A 15,803-nucleotide genomic window follows, 5' to 3' on the forward strand; every position below is an offset into this window, starting at 1 on the left:
AGATAAGTAGTGAACAAAATTGAAAATGCCTCAGTTGTTAATGCTTATCTTACATTTAGGGCTCAGCTGGGGAAGGGATAGACAATAGGTTTAGGCAGAGTTAAGTCAGATGTGATTTATTTGGGCAAAGCGCCAGGGCAAAATCTTGTATTTATAACATTTGGAATAATGAATTATAAATTGTATATATTTATTTAATTTAACGACGAGAGTATTTTCATAAAAAAAGAAATTAAAATAATATAGGTATTACAATAAAATAAAATAAATAAAACAAAATAAAAGGATAATGCAAAAATTGGAGAACCAGAATTAAGCTTCCAGACTCTCCCCGTTTATAAGTCATAATAAGTATGAACCCACTCAGCGACATACTTAAGAAAACGGGCTATGGATATGGATTAAAATATGGTGATGCCGGAAAGTTATCAATCAACCCATACGTAGATGACCTAAAGTTATATGCTGGCAAAGAAAAACACTTGGGAAAAATTGATAGAATGCGTAATTAGCTTCTCTAAAGATGTCCAAATGCCTAAAGGATTTGATAAATGCCAAAAAATAAAAGTTTTAAAGGGCAAAGTCATAAATGTTGACGGTGCAGATAACAACACGACAACGAACATTAAGGAAATGGAAAAAGATGAAGTTTATAAGTACCTTGATGTATTACAAAACAACAATTTTGAAACAATGCAAATGAGAAAAAAGTTTATAGCCGAGTACAAAAGACGCCTCCACGTACTTTGCAAGACAAATCTGAACGGCAATAACCAGATCACAGCTATCAACTTATTTGCAATACCTGTAATTTCGTATAGTTTTGGCGTAGTAAAATGAAACAAATGAAACAATAAACAATAAAACAACTGAACTGAAGAACTTGGAACGCATGATGAGGACAATAATGACTAAACATAAATGTCATCATCCTAAAAGCTCAATGTTGAGATTAGCACTGCCTAGGAAAGAAGGAGGTAGAGGTGCAATTGACGTTGGAGCACTGCACGACAAGCTGATCCTGAAACTTAGAAATTACTTCTATGGAAAGGCCGGAAACTCTGTACTTCGCCATGCCGTCAGTGCAGCTGATGACAAATTTACACCTCTCAGAATGATGCATGAGTTTAACAGCAGGAACACAACAACAAAAATGGACAAAGTTGAACAATGATCACGAATGCCCATACATGGCGTATTTTACAACGAATTAAAAAGCCCGCATGTCGACGCGAAACTGTCGCACTTATGGCTAATCAATAAAGGAATTTTATTTGCTATGCAAGATGGTGTAGTGCCCGCGCGAAATTATGTAAAGTACGTCATCAGAGAGCCTGAGAGGGGGTGCCTTACATTAGCTTCAGAGATCGATGGTTAAGTCCAGAGCACGGGATTTCAGCACACTTTCTTTACCGTACGAAGACACTACTAAGTACGCTTATGCTACAGGTCAGATCGGTACGGAATTCTTAGCGGAAGTCATTTTGAATGATGCATACTGGCTTACTGAGAAAGTATTGGAATTTGTAGTGGCAATTAAGCTGTACTAAGAGCGCTTGCTAAACCACGCTGCTCTTCGAAGTTAGTCGGTGAATGTAAGTCAAAACTGAATAGTGTGGTAAAACACAACAAAGTTTGTCTTATTTGGGTGCCTGGACATTGTGGCATTACAGGGAACGAGTTGGCTGATAAACCGGCTAATAAAGGCGTTGCAAGCATACCACTAGGCCCTAAACACTTTCTACAAGTAGTTGTCAATTCTGCATCGATTCAACTATGGATTGACGACTTCATGGGACTATGGATGAGGACTTCATAAAAGAAGTAGGTCTGAGTTGGGTTCCTGCAGAGTAGCCAACGGCTTTGTGAAAGTGTCTAAAAATTGGTAGGAAGGATCGGTGTTCAGCATATGGCTAATGCGAATCATTGGCAACCCAATATGTCTATTCTACCGTGAGAATGAGGGCACTGCAAAGCATTTTCTCTGTAGCTGTCCGGCGTTTTCGACAATCAAACTTAGGCTATTGAGGTGCGATGTACTGAGTATGAATAAAGTTCATACCCTTCCTCTTACGGACCTCTTAAGATTCATCAATGAATGAAAAAAATTCGCAGAAGTGTGACCTCAAATAAATTTTTCAGTCTTACTATCCATATAATACCTATCCTGTCTCTCTATTCTTTCCACTGTAATCTGTCCGGGTGTAGTGCAATTATCGTCCTGACTGAGTGCGTGGACCTGTCAAACTCCCCACAAATCTAATCTAATCTGACCTCATTTTCACGCAACAACACTAAAGTGTAGGTGGTGAAGTGAAGCTAGGAAATATTAAAAACATAAAAATGTACAACGAATATTAGAGTATTCAAATAAATATTACTAATAAGACTATTCTTTTATCAAAAGTTTCTGGCTTTGTTATGAATGAACACATTAAACCTTCAAAACATTCTCAAGCCTTTCGCAGCTATTTTTCATCTATCTGGCATCTTGAGCCGGTGCAAGAATCGATCCCATTTTGGTGCTCTTCGAAAGCACAGATATACCCCATCGATCAGAAAGCTCGGAACAACCGCTGTGTGACGCTCTAAGTAGGCAGGGAGATGAAATGGTTCAAGTATCAGTCTGCCACTCCCTGCCAAAGTGCCGTTTTGATATCATTTTGAGACTTCCAACAGGCAGCTAGCCAAAGTTGCTGATGTAATGGAGAAGATTGATGGGATTTAGGTTGGCGCACTGGTCCAGGCTGTCAAAGACAGTAGCACCTAGTGACCTTAATCGTCCTAGCCGCCAAACCCGCACATTTACAGCGAAAGTGCTCAATAGTCTCCATCTCTGAAAGCCGCCCACAGCTTCTGCAATGGTGGTTAAATGGTAAACATCGCTTTTCTGCGTGTGAGCCGATCGTCTAATAGCCGGCGGCAAACATAGCTACAAGTTTGGAAATTGAGTGGTGTGGAGTGCCCAGAACTTTCTGAGTTCTCCGCATATTGCGCCTTCATGTGCCTGCGCTCCAGTAGAAATGGAGCTTCAGCCGATCCGTGCTTTCCTGAGATATAGGGGGGATGCCGAAGGTTGGGTAGCAGCTCACTGAGACCAATTCAGTCCCCTTCCTGGCAAACTCATGAGCAATTTAATTTCCTTCTTTGTTCCTATGTCCAACAGATTTGATCTCCTCCTTAAAGGAATTTACTAGTTTGGATCTACACCATGACAGAGTCTTGATCGCGGTTTGACTATCGAAAAAATGCTAATTTATCTCTCGCTTTCACGTTCTCTTTAACATTATGCATGCATGCAGGATCGCAAAGACTTCTGCCTGCAAAGCTCTAGGAATATTGTGGCTACTTCTGAAATTCTTTTGTTGTAAAAAATTTTTGTTGTGTCTGACATGAATTTGCATGCGGTGATGTCACTAACTTTCTACCTTCAAAATTTTGCGCTTGCGCGTATCTTGACTATCACTTTGAAAGTGATATCATTTTGCAGCAGTAAAAAGCAGTAAAAGCCATTAATGGCAAGTTGTTGTAATGGTCTAACGCCCACCAGAAGTTTTTATTGTACAATCATTTGATAAGCCTCGAAAGCAAGCCGAATTGCAAGCATTGTTGGATGAAGATGATGGTCAAACGCAAGAAAAGAAAGAAAAAACAATTTCCAAACGTTTGAAAGACATGGGCATGATTTTAAAGGTCGGAAGATGGGTGCCGCATGAACTGATTGAAAGACAGCAAGAGAACCGAAAAACCACTTGTGAAATGCTGCTGTCCCGGTTCAAAAGGAAGTCTTTTTTGCATCGAATCATTACGGTTGATGAAAAATGGGTGTATTTCTCCAATCCCAAGCGTAAATGAACGTATGTTCCGCCCGGCCCCAAACCAAAAACAACGGCCAAACCAACTCGTTTCGGCCGCAAGGCAATGCTGTGTGTAAATAAACCTACAAATAATGATGAGAAGTTATTTGCAGATACCTACGCTATAGGCCTCTTCGAGAATTGGGGCTCAATCGCGATGAAGGGGCTTAGTAGGTGTAATGATCTTGAGAGGCGATGCCGACGGTAGCGTAGCTAGCTACAGATGACCTTTCCAATTTATCATTTTTGTCTATACACTATTTTTTATTAAATTTTATTCACTAACAGGCTGACTTTTTTTTGTATTATTTATATTTACATTTATTCATATATATTTTTATATTATATGACATTTTTTTACATTATTAGTTTACTTATATGAACGTAGAGGAAAAATCTCACAAGCCTCCTAAGCAACATAAAAGAAGGAAGAGGCGCAAAAGAAATGACATCAAAAGTACAAAATTACGTAATATCTAAAACGAATACAGAGCACAGGCAAAGCAGTTTTCTTCAGAAGGATAAATGAAAGCGGCAGATTTTAAAAAAAACTACAAAAGATGTATGCAGACGTATAAATGTAATTTCCCATAAATCACAGCAGCAACAAGCGCAGTCCTCAGCCAACAGCCAACAGCCAGACTGTTGTTCAACAATCATTCCGACAAGTGACAAACATATGCGTACATACATACACTTTATATGCAATGCATTTGGCACTTCTTAATCAATTCAGCACACATACTCGTACACACACACACACACATAGATATGAAAATATGCATGAAATCGTATTTCTTTTGGCCAGAAAGAAAGAAATCAATGTTCAGTGCACAATCTCTTGGCAGCTTAGTGCAATTGCAACTTTTGTTGTTGTTATTTGAATGCCACTGGTCACTGTCACTGACAAATTGTTGGTTGTCAATTGGTAGCCCGTTTTGCCGATTGCCGCGCACCACAGCTGCGTGGTGAATGACTCAATTCGCTATCGAAGTATCTCGACAAACGTCACTGAGTTCATTCATCGCCAGCGACTGGGCCTGGCAGTCGATTGGTTGGCGGTAATAAAATTATTGATTTCACGCCACGTTGCTGCTGTTGGTAGGAAAACTGTTGCTGGTGTCGATTCGTTGAAAAACACATAGCCTGGGGCGGACAAGCAGGCGGCAAATTTTTGATATCTTTTAAGTATCAAAAAAAAAAGGTGAAACGAGAGTATTTACATGACAATCTGTGTTGTTGCAACATGCGAAATGCTGAATGGATCGGCCGTGAGTTTGAATAGGTGTATAAATGAATGGATGAAAAGACTGCCTTTTGGGTTTTATTGGCCCAAAATGTGCAAACAAAAGCTTCTTATTAGTCATTTAAACACGTGCATTTAGGAGTAATGCGCCATTAGGTTGAAAAGAAAATAGTGAAAAAATCAACCGTTATGGCTACTTGTGTTTTATCTTACTTTTTCTTTTTTAATACGAATTTAAATTCCTTTTCTTCGCTTGTCAGCTTGTCTGCGAAAAATGCGCGAATGTCTGCCGCTATATGAGAATTCAACAGAATTTCTAAGTTCCTTGTGAGTTTGAGGATCAATCAGCACTTTTTTCCTTATGTAATATATATTTTGGCCACATTTATTAAAAAAAAAAACTAAAAAAAATGCTTAAGAAGATGGTCTGCGTGTTCTTCCAGAATCCAACTAGCGCTTCCGCACCATTTGGTTGCCACACCCTCGTTACCAACTTGTTTACCAGTTATTTACGGCATGAATATACCCAGTCTGTGCGGTTTAAGAACCTTATTAGGTTATTGACGTCTAAGCCAGACAGTTGTTCGAGATTCTCCATAGGGCAGGGCATTCACAGAGTAAACACAGAGGAAGCGAAATACTAGCTTGATCAAAAAGTTCCCGAAACAACCGCCAGATAACTCTCTAAGTCAACTGATTTGAGTTCTGTTTTTTTTTGGTAAGTTGACCCATCTGTGATTAACACTCCCGATTAACATTGCCACCAAAATTGCCTCGCCATTGCTTGACATTTGTAAAAGTTTCGTCGTCTTGAGTAAATCTACCTCTGCACGTGTTCCGATGTACAGTTTTGTGTACAAATAGATTTAAATTAGCAACAACGAGTTTATATTAAAATTTGAGTTGAAAATGGATTCAATGATGTGAAAACTTTAAAAATGTTGGGAAACTGTTTCTGTAACGATACTCTAAAGAAAGCAGCTGCTTACGAGTGGTATGAACGCTTCAGAAGAGATAGTGAATCCATCGAGCATCACGAATGTAGTGGCAGGCTCCTGTTTATGGCTCCCTGTGATTTTTGTCCATTGTATTGAGTCAAAAAACCACTAACGGGCACACATTTTAACAGCCGAAAGGAAGTAATGAAAAAATCGAAGATGGCTCTGATGGCTATACCGGAAATTGAGTTTCAAAAATTTTGGGAGGCCTGGATCAAACTCTGGCATTAGTGTGTTGCAGTCGATGGGGTGTACTTTGAAGGCGACAATATTACTTTTGAGTAATAAATTTTCATTTTGAATTTTCTGAATAAATTCCGGGAACTTTTCGATCTAGGTGGTATATGCACTTCGCACAGAAACCGAGTGACCATGCACTCATTGAAATCGCTAATGCACACAAAGAGTTGACCAATCTAAATTTCTAGGTATCTTAATCTGCAGTGATTCGAACACTTCCGTGGCTGAGACTGAGTAAGCACGGCAAGTAAAGCATTCTTAACACACATAACATAATTCAAGGCTCGATTGCTACTGAGGATACTGCGGACATCATAACGAATAAGATACAATCGCGAGCTGGATGCATTGATTCCTAATGGCAACGCATTACGCTTTATATAAAGTCAACTTATCAGATGAATCAGAGGGCACATATACAGAATACCCAAATAGAGCGCTGCCAGTACAGCGTTCCATAGACAATCAACTATATGGAGAGATCAAGAGAGACCAAATAAATGCTGGGTTGATGCGGAAAATGGAGATCACAAACTGGAAAGGCGTAGTGGAAGAGGTCAAGCTGGGTTGATACGGAAAATTAAGATCACAAACTGGAAAGGCGTAATGGATGATCGATCGGAGCGTAGTTGTGGAAGCAACGGTCTGTACAAGACTGTTGGGCTAATGATTATGATGATGAAGTTCTGTCCTGGGCTGCCTGTTCATTTGCGGAATCAAATAAACTCATTGGCACTGAGAGTTATAGTTTTTAGCAACAGATGAATGAACACATCTACCTCAATGTAGGCCCACGCAAACACATTTTATCAAAACTCTATTTGGGTCTTTTTTTTCATTTAGTTAATCATTTATATCATATTTAAGCAGTTTTGCTCCGTTTATCACCATATCATATTTGTTTCGTTTTTGAAAGTAAACCTAATTAAAATGGTAAACAAATATGCGTGTGAATAAATGCTTGTAACTGTATACTTATATTGTATGGCAGTAAAATATCAAATTTCGCCTATAAATTTAAAATAAAAAAAAATTAACTAACTAAGAATGTTATTGAAATTTGTTAATTTTAATGTTCCATTAACAAATTTCTTTATTTTAATGTTTCATTAACAAATTTCATTAACATTCTCTGAACATATTTCACCTGTTTCTACCAGAAAATCATTAACATTCTCTGTTTCTACTCTCTGTGTTTTTATTTTCTGTTTACAGACATTACTCCTTAACAGCAGAATGTATGTCATTGTGTTCAATATTTTTAATTAAAAAAATAAATAAAATACAAAAAATAAACTAGCTGAGAATGTAAATGAAATTTGTTAATATTAATGCTTCATTAACAAATTTGTTTATTTTAATGTTTCATTAACAAATTTTATTAACATTCTCTGAACATATTTCACCTGTTTTTACCAGAAAATCATTAAAATTCTCTGTTTCTACTCTCTGTGTTTTTATTTTCTGTTTACAGACATTACTCTTTAACAGCAGAATGTACGCCGTTAAATATTTTTCCACCTTAATTTACAGCATTTCCATAGCCTAACTCAAGTCGCTCTAATCATTTGCTACACCACCAAATAGACATTGCCTACTTTTAGGCGTGTATAAAAAGCCGCACAACTCACCTTATCGTTTGATTCCTCCAACTCGAGTATGCGGAATTCCAGCAGTTCATTTTGTTCACGCAACTCATCCGCCTCTGTGCTTAACTGATGCTCCTGCTCCTCTAGTTGCTTCACACGTAGCATGAGTTGTTGTAATTTGGCATTGTTGTTTACCTGTACCAAAAAAAAAACAAAATTAAAAATTTGATATAATATTTATGCGTAAGTCACAGCACCACTACTAAATATGCAAATTACCTCCATGCTCGACTTTTCAGCATCCAGAATGTGCTCCTTGGCCAAATTTAGTTCCGCATGCAAATGCTCATTTTCTTTTTGCAGTATTTCATTATCCTTTTGTAGTTTTTGCAGGTCTGTGCTGTAGGTGCGAATCTGCGAAAAAAACAGTAAACATTTAAACCACCTTTAGACACATTCACACGCACGTAACTGTAAGCGGCTAAAGTAGAATTAGCAAGCAAAAAAGTTTGAGTCTGAATCACCAAAAAAATCAACTTTCAAGATGACTTAGGATTTATGGAGGATGTGCACAATACCAGTACCATTTAGAATACCCACCAGAGCGATCAGTGCACATGTATGTGTGTATGTATGTATATGGCATTGTTGTTGTGTTTGTAATTGTTGTTTGACAAACGTTTAAGAGTGTTTGCATTACCCTTTACACACACACACACACACACACATAAGTGCATTGCTATGTATGTAGGCGTACTTTATGGTATGACTCCGCATAAGGTTGCGCCCATATTTATGCTTATGCATATGCATGTATGTGTGTGTGTATGTAAATACTTGTGCATTTTTGCATTTTTATTGCACACTTTGTTCAGATTCAACCCCTTTACAGCCTTTGCAGCCTCACAGGTTCATTAACGAGCGGCCATAAAAATCGCCATTAAAGTTGTCTCGCCACATACTCGTTAGGCCAATGGGTAAGCGTGTTGGGCGAGGGGCAGTGTGTGAATGATTCTAAATATCTGGCTTATTTCTTCAAAAAAGCGTCTTGCTTGCCATCTGCAGGCGTTCTGTGTGGCTTCTTAGCTTCTCACATAATGGCGATTCACTCAGAATCAGTGCCATCTACAATCACACAGCCAAATGCGCATGAAACGTACATATGTATACCTACATACACCTACCAACATCATTTTACAATCTGAATTCTAGTGCCACAAGAACAAGAAGTAAAAAGAAAAAACCGCGCGCATAGCGCACCAAAACATAAAAGCCTGAATTATTGCCTGCCTGGTTTTTTGCCACACTGAATTTGCAATTTTCGTCGGCTGCAATAAAAAACTTGAAAGGATCAAAATATCTTCGCTTTTCTTAAAAACATATAACAGTGTGCCAAAAATGTATTTTAACCAAAGCATGGCAAAATAATTTTTTGAAAAGTTTATGGACTTATATTTATTGGAAACTGACAACCATTTCGCCGTTTTTCAAAAGTGACAACCAGAACTATGTCTGTCAATATGCCATAGACCCATTTCAAAGCTCTCGACTGTAGTCGAACTGCTCGTATTTTGCAGCCAAGAATTTGATTTCATCTAACCAAAATGGGTTTGCTTCCAGAAGAAAATGTGGAGTCTTATCTAGCAGGGTTTTAAGTATGGGGTTGAGAAATAAGTTCATAGCGTTTTAAATTTTCTTTTATTTTACAACGATTTGTTCGCTATTTGGGAAAAAAGGGTCAGTATTGATAGGAATCTCTCTTCTCCCCTCAAAACTATGAATAAGTTCGTGCGGTTTTTTTTCGAAATTTGAAACTTTATTGACGTAAAATGGTTACAAATTTAATATTCAAAATATTGTCCATCGCTTACTACTACTTTTTCCCATCTTTCTGGCAATTCACGGATTCCCTTTGTGAAAAATTCGGTCGGTTTTGCCGCAATCCACGAATCGATCCATTTTTTGACTTCATCGTAATTACGGAAGTGCTGGTCAGCCAGGCCATGTTGCATCGATCGGAAGAGATAGTAATCGGATGGCGCAAGGTCTGGACTATACGGCGGGTGGGGTAGGACATCCCATTTGAGCGTTTCTAAGTATGTTTTGACCACTTGTGCAACATGTGGCCGAGCATTGTCATGTTGCAAAATAACTTTGTCGTGTCTATCGGCGTATTGCGGCCGTTTTTCTCGCAGTGCTCGGCTCAAACGCATCAATTGTCGTCGGTAGACATCCCCCGTAATCGTTTCATTCGGTTTCAGTAGCTCATAATACACAACACCCAGCTGGTCCCACCAGATACACAGCATAACCTTCAGGCCATGAATATTCTGCGCCGACGTCGATGTTGAAGCATGGCCAGGGTATCCATACGTTGCCCGACGTTTTGGATTGTCGTAATGGACCCACTTTTCGTCGCCAGTCACAATTCGATGCAAAAAACCCTTTCTTTTGTGCCGTTGAAGCAGTTGTTCGCATGCCATAAAACGGCGTTCAACGTCTCTTGGCTTCAATTCATACGGCACCCAATGGCCTACCTTTCGGATCATTCTCATGGCTTTTAAACGTTTGGAAATGGTTGATTGATCAACTCCCAAAGTTTTTGCAACCTCTTCTTGCGTTTGAGCCGGATCTTGATCGAGCAATTCCTCCAATTCGGTATCCATGAACTTTGGCGGCGCACCCTCGCGTTCTTCGTCTTCCAAGCCAAAATCACCACTTTTAAAGCGTGCAAACCACTTCTGGCACGTTCGCTCAGATAGAGCATGCTCACCATAAACTTCCACCAAGATACGATGACTTTCGGCTGCTTTTTTCTTCATATTAAAATAATGAAGAAGAATTCCCCGCAAAAACACATTATTTGGCACGAAATTCGACATTTTCAAGTGTGGTAAAAATATTGTTGTTTACGCTTCAAATAAAAAACTTATACTGACGTTTGTGCCTTACGACAGTAGCTCTCCAATGAATGTTTGGAAATGTGGATCGATGGAATAATAATCAAGTTACGCCATCTGTTGTAAAACCGCACGAACTTATAAATAGACCTATTATTTTTGAGTTATTTAATTTTTTATTAGTTTTGAGGCTTAGAAATGGGATACCCAGCAGGCAAAAATCAATATTCTCGACACTTGCTCTTCTTTGTTTTTCACCGAGGTCAAAAAGCTGCCGAAGCAGCCCGGGACATTTGCGGTGTGTATGAAGAAGGTGTCTTAGGCGAGTCTAGAGCACAGAAATGGTATGCAAAATTCCAAAATGGCGAAGGAAGGCTTTCTGAATTTGGCAGCGGAAAGCTTTCTGAATTCGATTAAGAACGTCTCAAATCACTTTTGAAGAAGAACGGGCGCCAAACCAGTCGTGAATTGGCGGAAGAAAGGAACTAATGAACTGCGATCAGAAAACGATTCTCACTCACCTTCATGCAATAGGATTTACTGGAAAATTGGAATCCTGAGTGGCTCGTGAGCTCTACAAAAAAAAAAAAAAAAAAAAACAGAAAAAAAAAACAAATTGCTTTTCAGCATCTCGCCCACCATTTAGCAAACAGGCGATCATAAACAGCGCTTTTTGTACCGAATCGTCACGGGAGATGAGAAATGGTGCCTATACATACACACATATGCAGCAAAGAAAGGAGTGGGTGGCTCCAGGAGATACGTCAAAGCCGAGAATCAAGGCGGATATTCATGCAAAGAAGGTCATGGATATGTGCTTGGTGGGATTGGGCGGACATGGTGCACTGGGAAATGCTCGATAAAAATGTCACGGTCAACAAAGAGCTCTACATTGCCAAGCTACACCGCGTGAATGAGGCTATTGGACTGGAAACACCTGATCGGCATGGTCAAACCATACTCCTTCACGACAACGCCACGCCACATGTTTCATAAGTCGTCAAAGATGCACTCCAAGAGCTCAAATGGGAGGAGCTTCAGCATCCACCGTATTCTCCGGACCTTGCACCGACCGATTACGATCTTTTCCGCTCTCTGTCAAACCATATGAAGGGCGTTACCTTCCATAACATAAAGGCCTTACAACTGGCTCAACAACTTCTTTGACACCAGACCAGGCGATTTCTCTCATTTTTCATTAATCACTTTTCATGCGGGCTTACGATTTATTCCAACAGAATTTGATGCCTGGTGTTTTTCAAAACAAAAAACCCTGCGGAACACCTTGCTTGATCTTCCTCTGTTTGGATGTTTGGTCTCTAAAAATCACTGACGAGTGACGACCGCTCAGATAGTTGGCGGACCACCTATTCAGCCCCGACGGGACTGTCGACTGAAAAATATCACCTAGTAGCGTGGAATGACTGACAGTATCGAAAGCCTTTTTCAAGCCCAACTCCACCAGGGTAGTCCTCTCGCATTGGCAGTTTTGGTTAAGTTCGCGGTTTATCTGGGCGTTTGTGGCGGTGAGTGCTGTGGTGGTGATGTGCACTCGTCGGAGGTTTCAGTAGCGGCACCACTCTCCCTGCTTTCCACTTGTTACGGGATACCGAAAATGGGTAAGAAGAGAAATCCTACTCCCAAATGTCCCAGGTGCTTCAGCATCAGTACGTTTAGTCCGTCAGGGCCAATGGCTTTAGATGATTTGGTTTTGGTGATGGCCCCCTAAGTCTCATCACAAGAGGAAGTAAGTGGCGCACTGTCGTTCGTCAGTTTGTGCAGCCGTCTGGTGGCATACGACACTTGGATCTATCGGCCGGAGGATGCAGTGTGAATAGTCGGCCAAAATAGCTCGCGGATCTCTTCGGATCCGACGAAGTGCAACCGCTAAAGGTGATGGCCACCTTGTCGTTGTGCTTCGTCGGGATCGACAGGGACCAGAGCTTACTCACACCAGTGGTGAAGTTACGGGTCTTCAGGTGCTCAACCCATTTGGTCCGCTTGTGTTGATTTACCAGTTGCCGGAGCTCTGAGTTGAGATCCCTTAGCGAGGATTCCCGGGATCCAAGTGGTCTGAGTCAATGTTGAAATAATCAATTCAATAACACACCGTCAAGGAAATTAAAGGTAATCAAAAACTGTCGGTTGACCAGTAGGTCGGTCAACAGTAGCCTTGATTATGTTGTTGGCAAAGGGTATGGATCAATTCTAGTAATTTTGAAAGACCAACTCATTTTATTTCGTTGTATAACAAATACACTAAATTTCTTTGGAAATGAGTTTTAACAACTCGAATGCGAGGATTTCATAACTGAAGATGTCTAAGAGAGCACAGGTCACGCACGCGTCCCACTAAAATGCAGAGTTAAATTCATGGCTGCGGCGAATTTATGTACGAGTCTAAATGGCAATTGTATTTTCTAATAATTCTCTATCTAACCAATGGCACAGGCAAACCGTTACTGAAAAGGGAAAACTCAATATTTTTTTTTTATCAATTAAGTCCAAGACACATTCGATGGGAGACGGCAACTACCACGGGTACATGCAATATAAAATGCCCCTGAAAAAAACGAGTTGCCACTTGCTAGGAAAAAAAAAACAACAAAACAACACACAAGGGGAGTGCACTGCCCGGATCTGTAAGATAAAGTGTGTCACGCGCAGTCGAAGTGCATTGTCATCGGGCAAAAGTGAGTGCTGCCAGCAGCAGCAGCGAGAAGATAGCAAAAACTATGGAAATTGTTTAAGCAAAAAGATAGAAAAAAATAAATAAAATTCACTTTTGCTTTTGCTATGACGCTATGGATTATCTGCTTTTTGCCTTCATCAGTCATATTACACATACATACATACGAGTAGGTAAGCTTGTACGAGCGGCTTGAACAAAAGACTCAACCGCCAAACTTGTTTAACGCGAAATATAATAAAAAAACACGTTTTAAATACTTTTTGTTTTCTGTTTTCTTCAGCGGTTTTTGCATTTAACAAAACAAAAAAAAAAAAAAAACAAATAACGAAAAAACGAAAAAACGCTTAGCCGCAGTATCCATTGAATACTCACCATTTGCCAGATATCGGCCGTGTCCAGCCCGGCTGGTGGCGGCTGTGGACTTATGGATGGCGGCGCTGATGAGAGGGCCGAGTCCGAATCCGAATTGTTGTCCTGCGCATAAGAAGACGAAGAAGAAGCAAGATCAACAAACTAATAAGGTTTGTGCAAACATTTGCGGACAACAAAGCCAGACAATTATTAATTACCTTCATTCGATCGTCGTGCATGTCGTTGTGATGACGATTATCCGTTTCAGCTGTTTGCTTAGTTGCTGTTGTCACTGTTGTTGTTGTGCACATATTGTCGATTGAGTTCGATTTTAGTGTTGTTGTTTCAGCGGGTATGTTTGTTGTTGATCTTCCTAAAGAACTTTCCGCTTCTTTGAGAGATTGCGTTAATTCCTCTCTCGCATAGTTGCTTGCGGTTGTTGTTTTTAGTAAATTGTTACAATTCTCATTATGTGTTGTTGCTAATGATTTAGCTGATGGCGTTATGTTGTTGTTGTTTTGGTTATTATGAGTTTGTTCATTGTCGACATTTACATTTAAATTAAGACTAACACTTTCTAAGGTTTTCAAATTGAGATTATTTTGTGTATCAGTGGGTATTTTGTTTGTATTTGTTGATGTTGTTATAGATGCTGTTGCTGCTGTAATAGCGGCAGTTGATTTATCATTTGAGGCGCCAGTAATTGGCGTTGTCGGTTTGTTATTATTTTGTAGATTTTTTGTATTATTGATCAGCTCAATATCCTTGAGTTTTTTCACCTGCAAAATGGAATGAATGAGAAGAAGAACAGAATTAGTAACGAATTTAAAAAAACAAAATTAAATAATCAATATTTGTAAATATCTATAATATTTATACGAGAACATGAACTTAAAGTATAATCAACACAAATTCAAATTGGGATTTTTAATTGTTTTTTTTTTAATAATATTTTTTTATAAAATTTTATAAATTAAGTTCAGGTGGGTATCAGATGTTTCATGCATATTTGCTATATTCTATCCATGGAATAGTTATCATGCTTGTGGGCTCTAGACTGAGTCGAAAAAAAGTTGCGTAAGTACACCTCTGTACTTAAAGCTAAGTTTAGAGGATTTCGGCGAGTTAAAAATATTTCTTGATTCTTCAAAAACCGCCGAAATGGGGTTTTTTTATTATTTGTTTGTTGGGTTATCTGTTATCCAATGCCATTATTTTGAAAACAGCTCACTTAGACCACTACATAGGGTCCATTGTGTTGCCAGTGTTAATTATCTAGAAGATATAATTTTATATAAGGGGGTAGGGGTAGTCGGAATTTAAAAAAAAGTTCATTTTTTTGTATTTTCTTCAAGTATAATATCTTAAAAGTTTTGTGTGAAAATTTGAAATGAATCCAACAAATATTTTTCTAGTTATTCAACAATTAACAAAGGCGCTCGGGCGCTCCGTACCGTTCGCAAAACTTTAAATGCGTTTTTCCCAAAAATATGTTTTTTGAACTGGTGATTACTGTAACTTAAAAACCGCTGGGTAGATTTAAATAAAAAACATAAAAAATTCATGCCTTATCGAAGGATTTTTTTTTTTTCCAAAAATTTCGATTTTTTTTAACAATTAACCAAGGACTGGTGATGAGCACCGCAAGGGACTTGTGGAGAAACGGGCTCCACACAAACAGCGAAAACTTTTACAATTATTAATTTTTTTTTTAATTTGCTAAAATCAAGTCGGATTATGATGTATTAATGCTACGTTTTTATTTTTGTAAAATAAAGCAACTGACTAACAAAAAAAAATATTGAAAATCATTATCTTTTAGGGTCTGACTACCCCTAACCCCATAATTCATAACGCACGTCTTCGTGAGTTTTAACAAGCCATACAGCCTTTTGTCAGAACCCCTAATATTCGCTTCGTTGCATGTGTT

At 39.0% G+C, this 15,803-nt stretch overlaps 1 protein-coding gene across 2 annotated transcripts in view; it reads right to left on the reverse strand.

The window, feature by feature from the left end:
* The window catches only part of LOC128863565 (putative leucine-rich repeat-containing protein DDB_G0290503), a 196,412-nt gene that overhangs the window by 45,108 nt on the left and 135,501 nt on the right, over positions 1–15,803 (reverse strand). For both annotated transcript variants that reach the window (XM_054102798.1, XM_054102790.1), the window contains exons 3-6: positions 14,092–14,652; positions 13,895–13,996; positions 8,210–8,344; positions 7,973–8,125 (exon numbers count right to left, since the gene is read on the reverse strand). In XM_054102798.1, coding sequence (XP_053958773.1) covers positions 7,973–8,125; positions 8,210–8,344; positions 13,895–13,996; positions 14,092–14,652 — 951 coding nt within the window. The remainder of the gene's footprint in view (positions 1–7,972; positions 8,126–8,209; positions 8,345–13,894; positions 13,997–14,091; positions 14,653–15,803) is intronic.

This window comes from Anastrepha ludens, chromosome 2, assembly GCF_028408465.1.
Source record: "Anastrepha ludens isolate Willacy chromosome 2, idAnaLude1.1, whole genome shotgun sequence".
Classification (NCBI taxonomy): domain Eukaryota; kingdom Metazoa; phylum Arthropoda; class Insecta; order Diptera; family Tephritidae; genus Anastrepha; species Anastrepha ludens.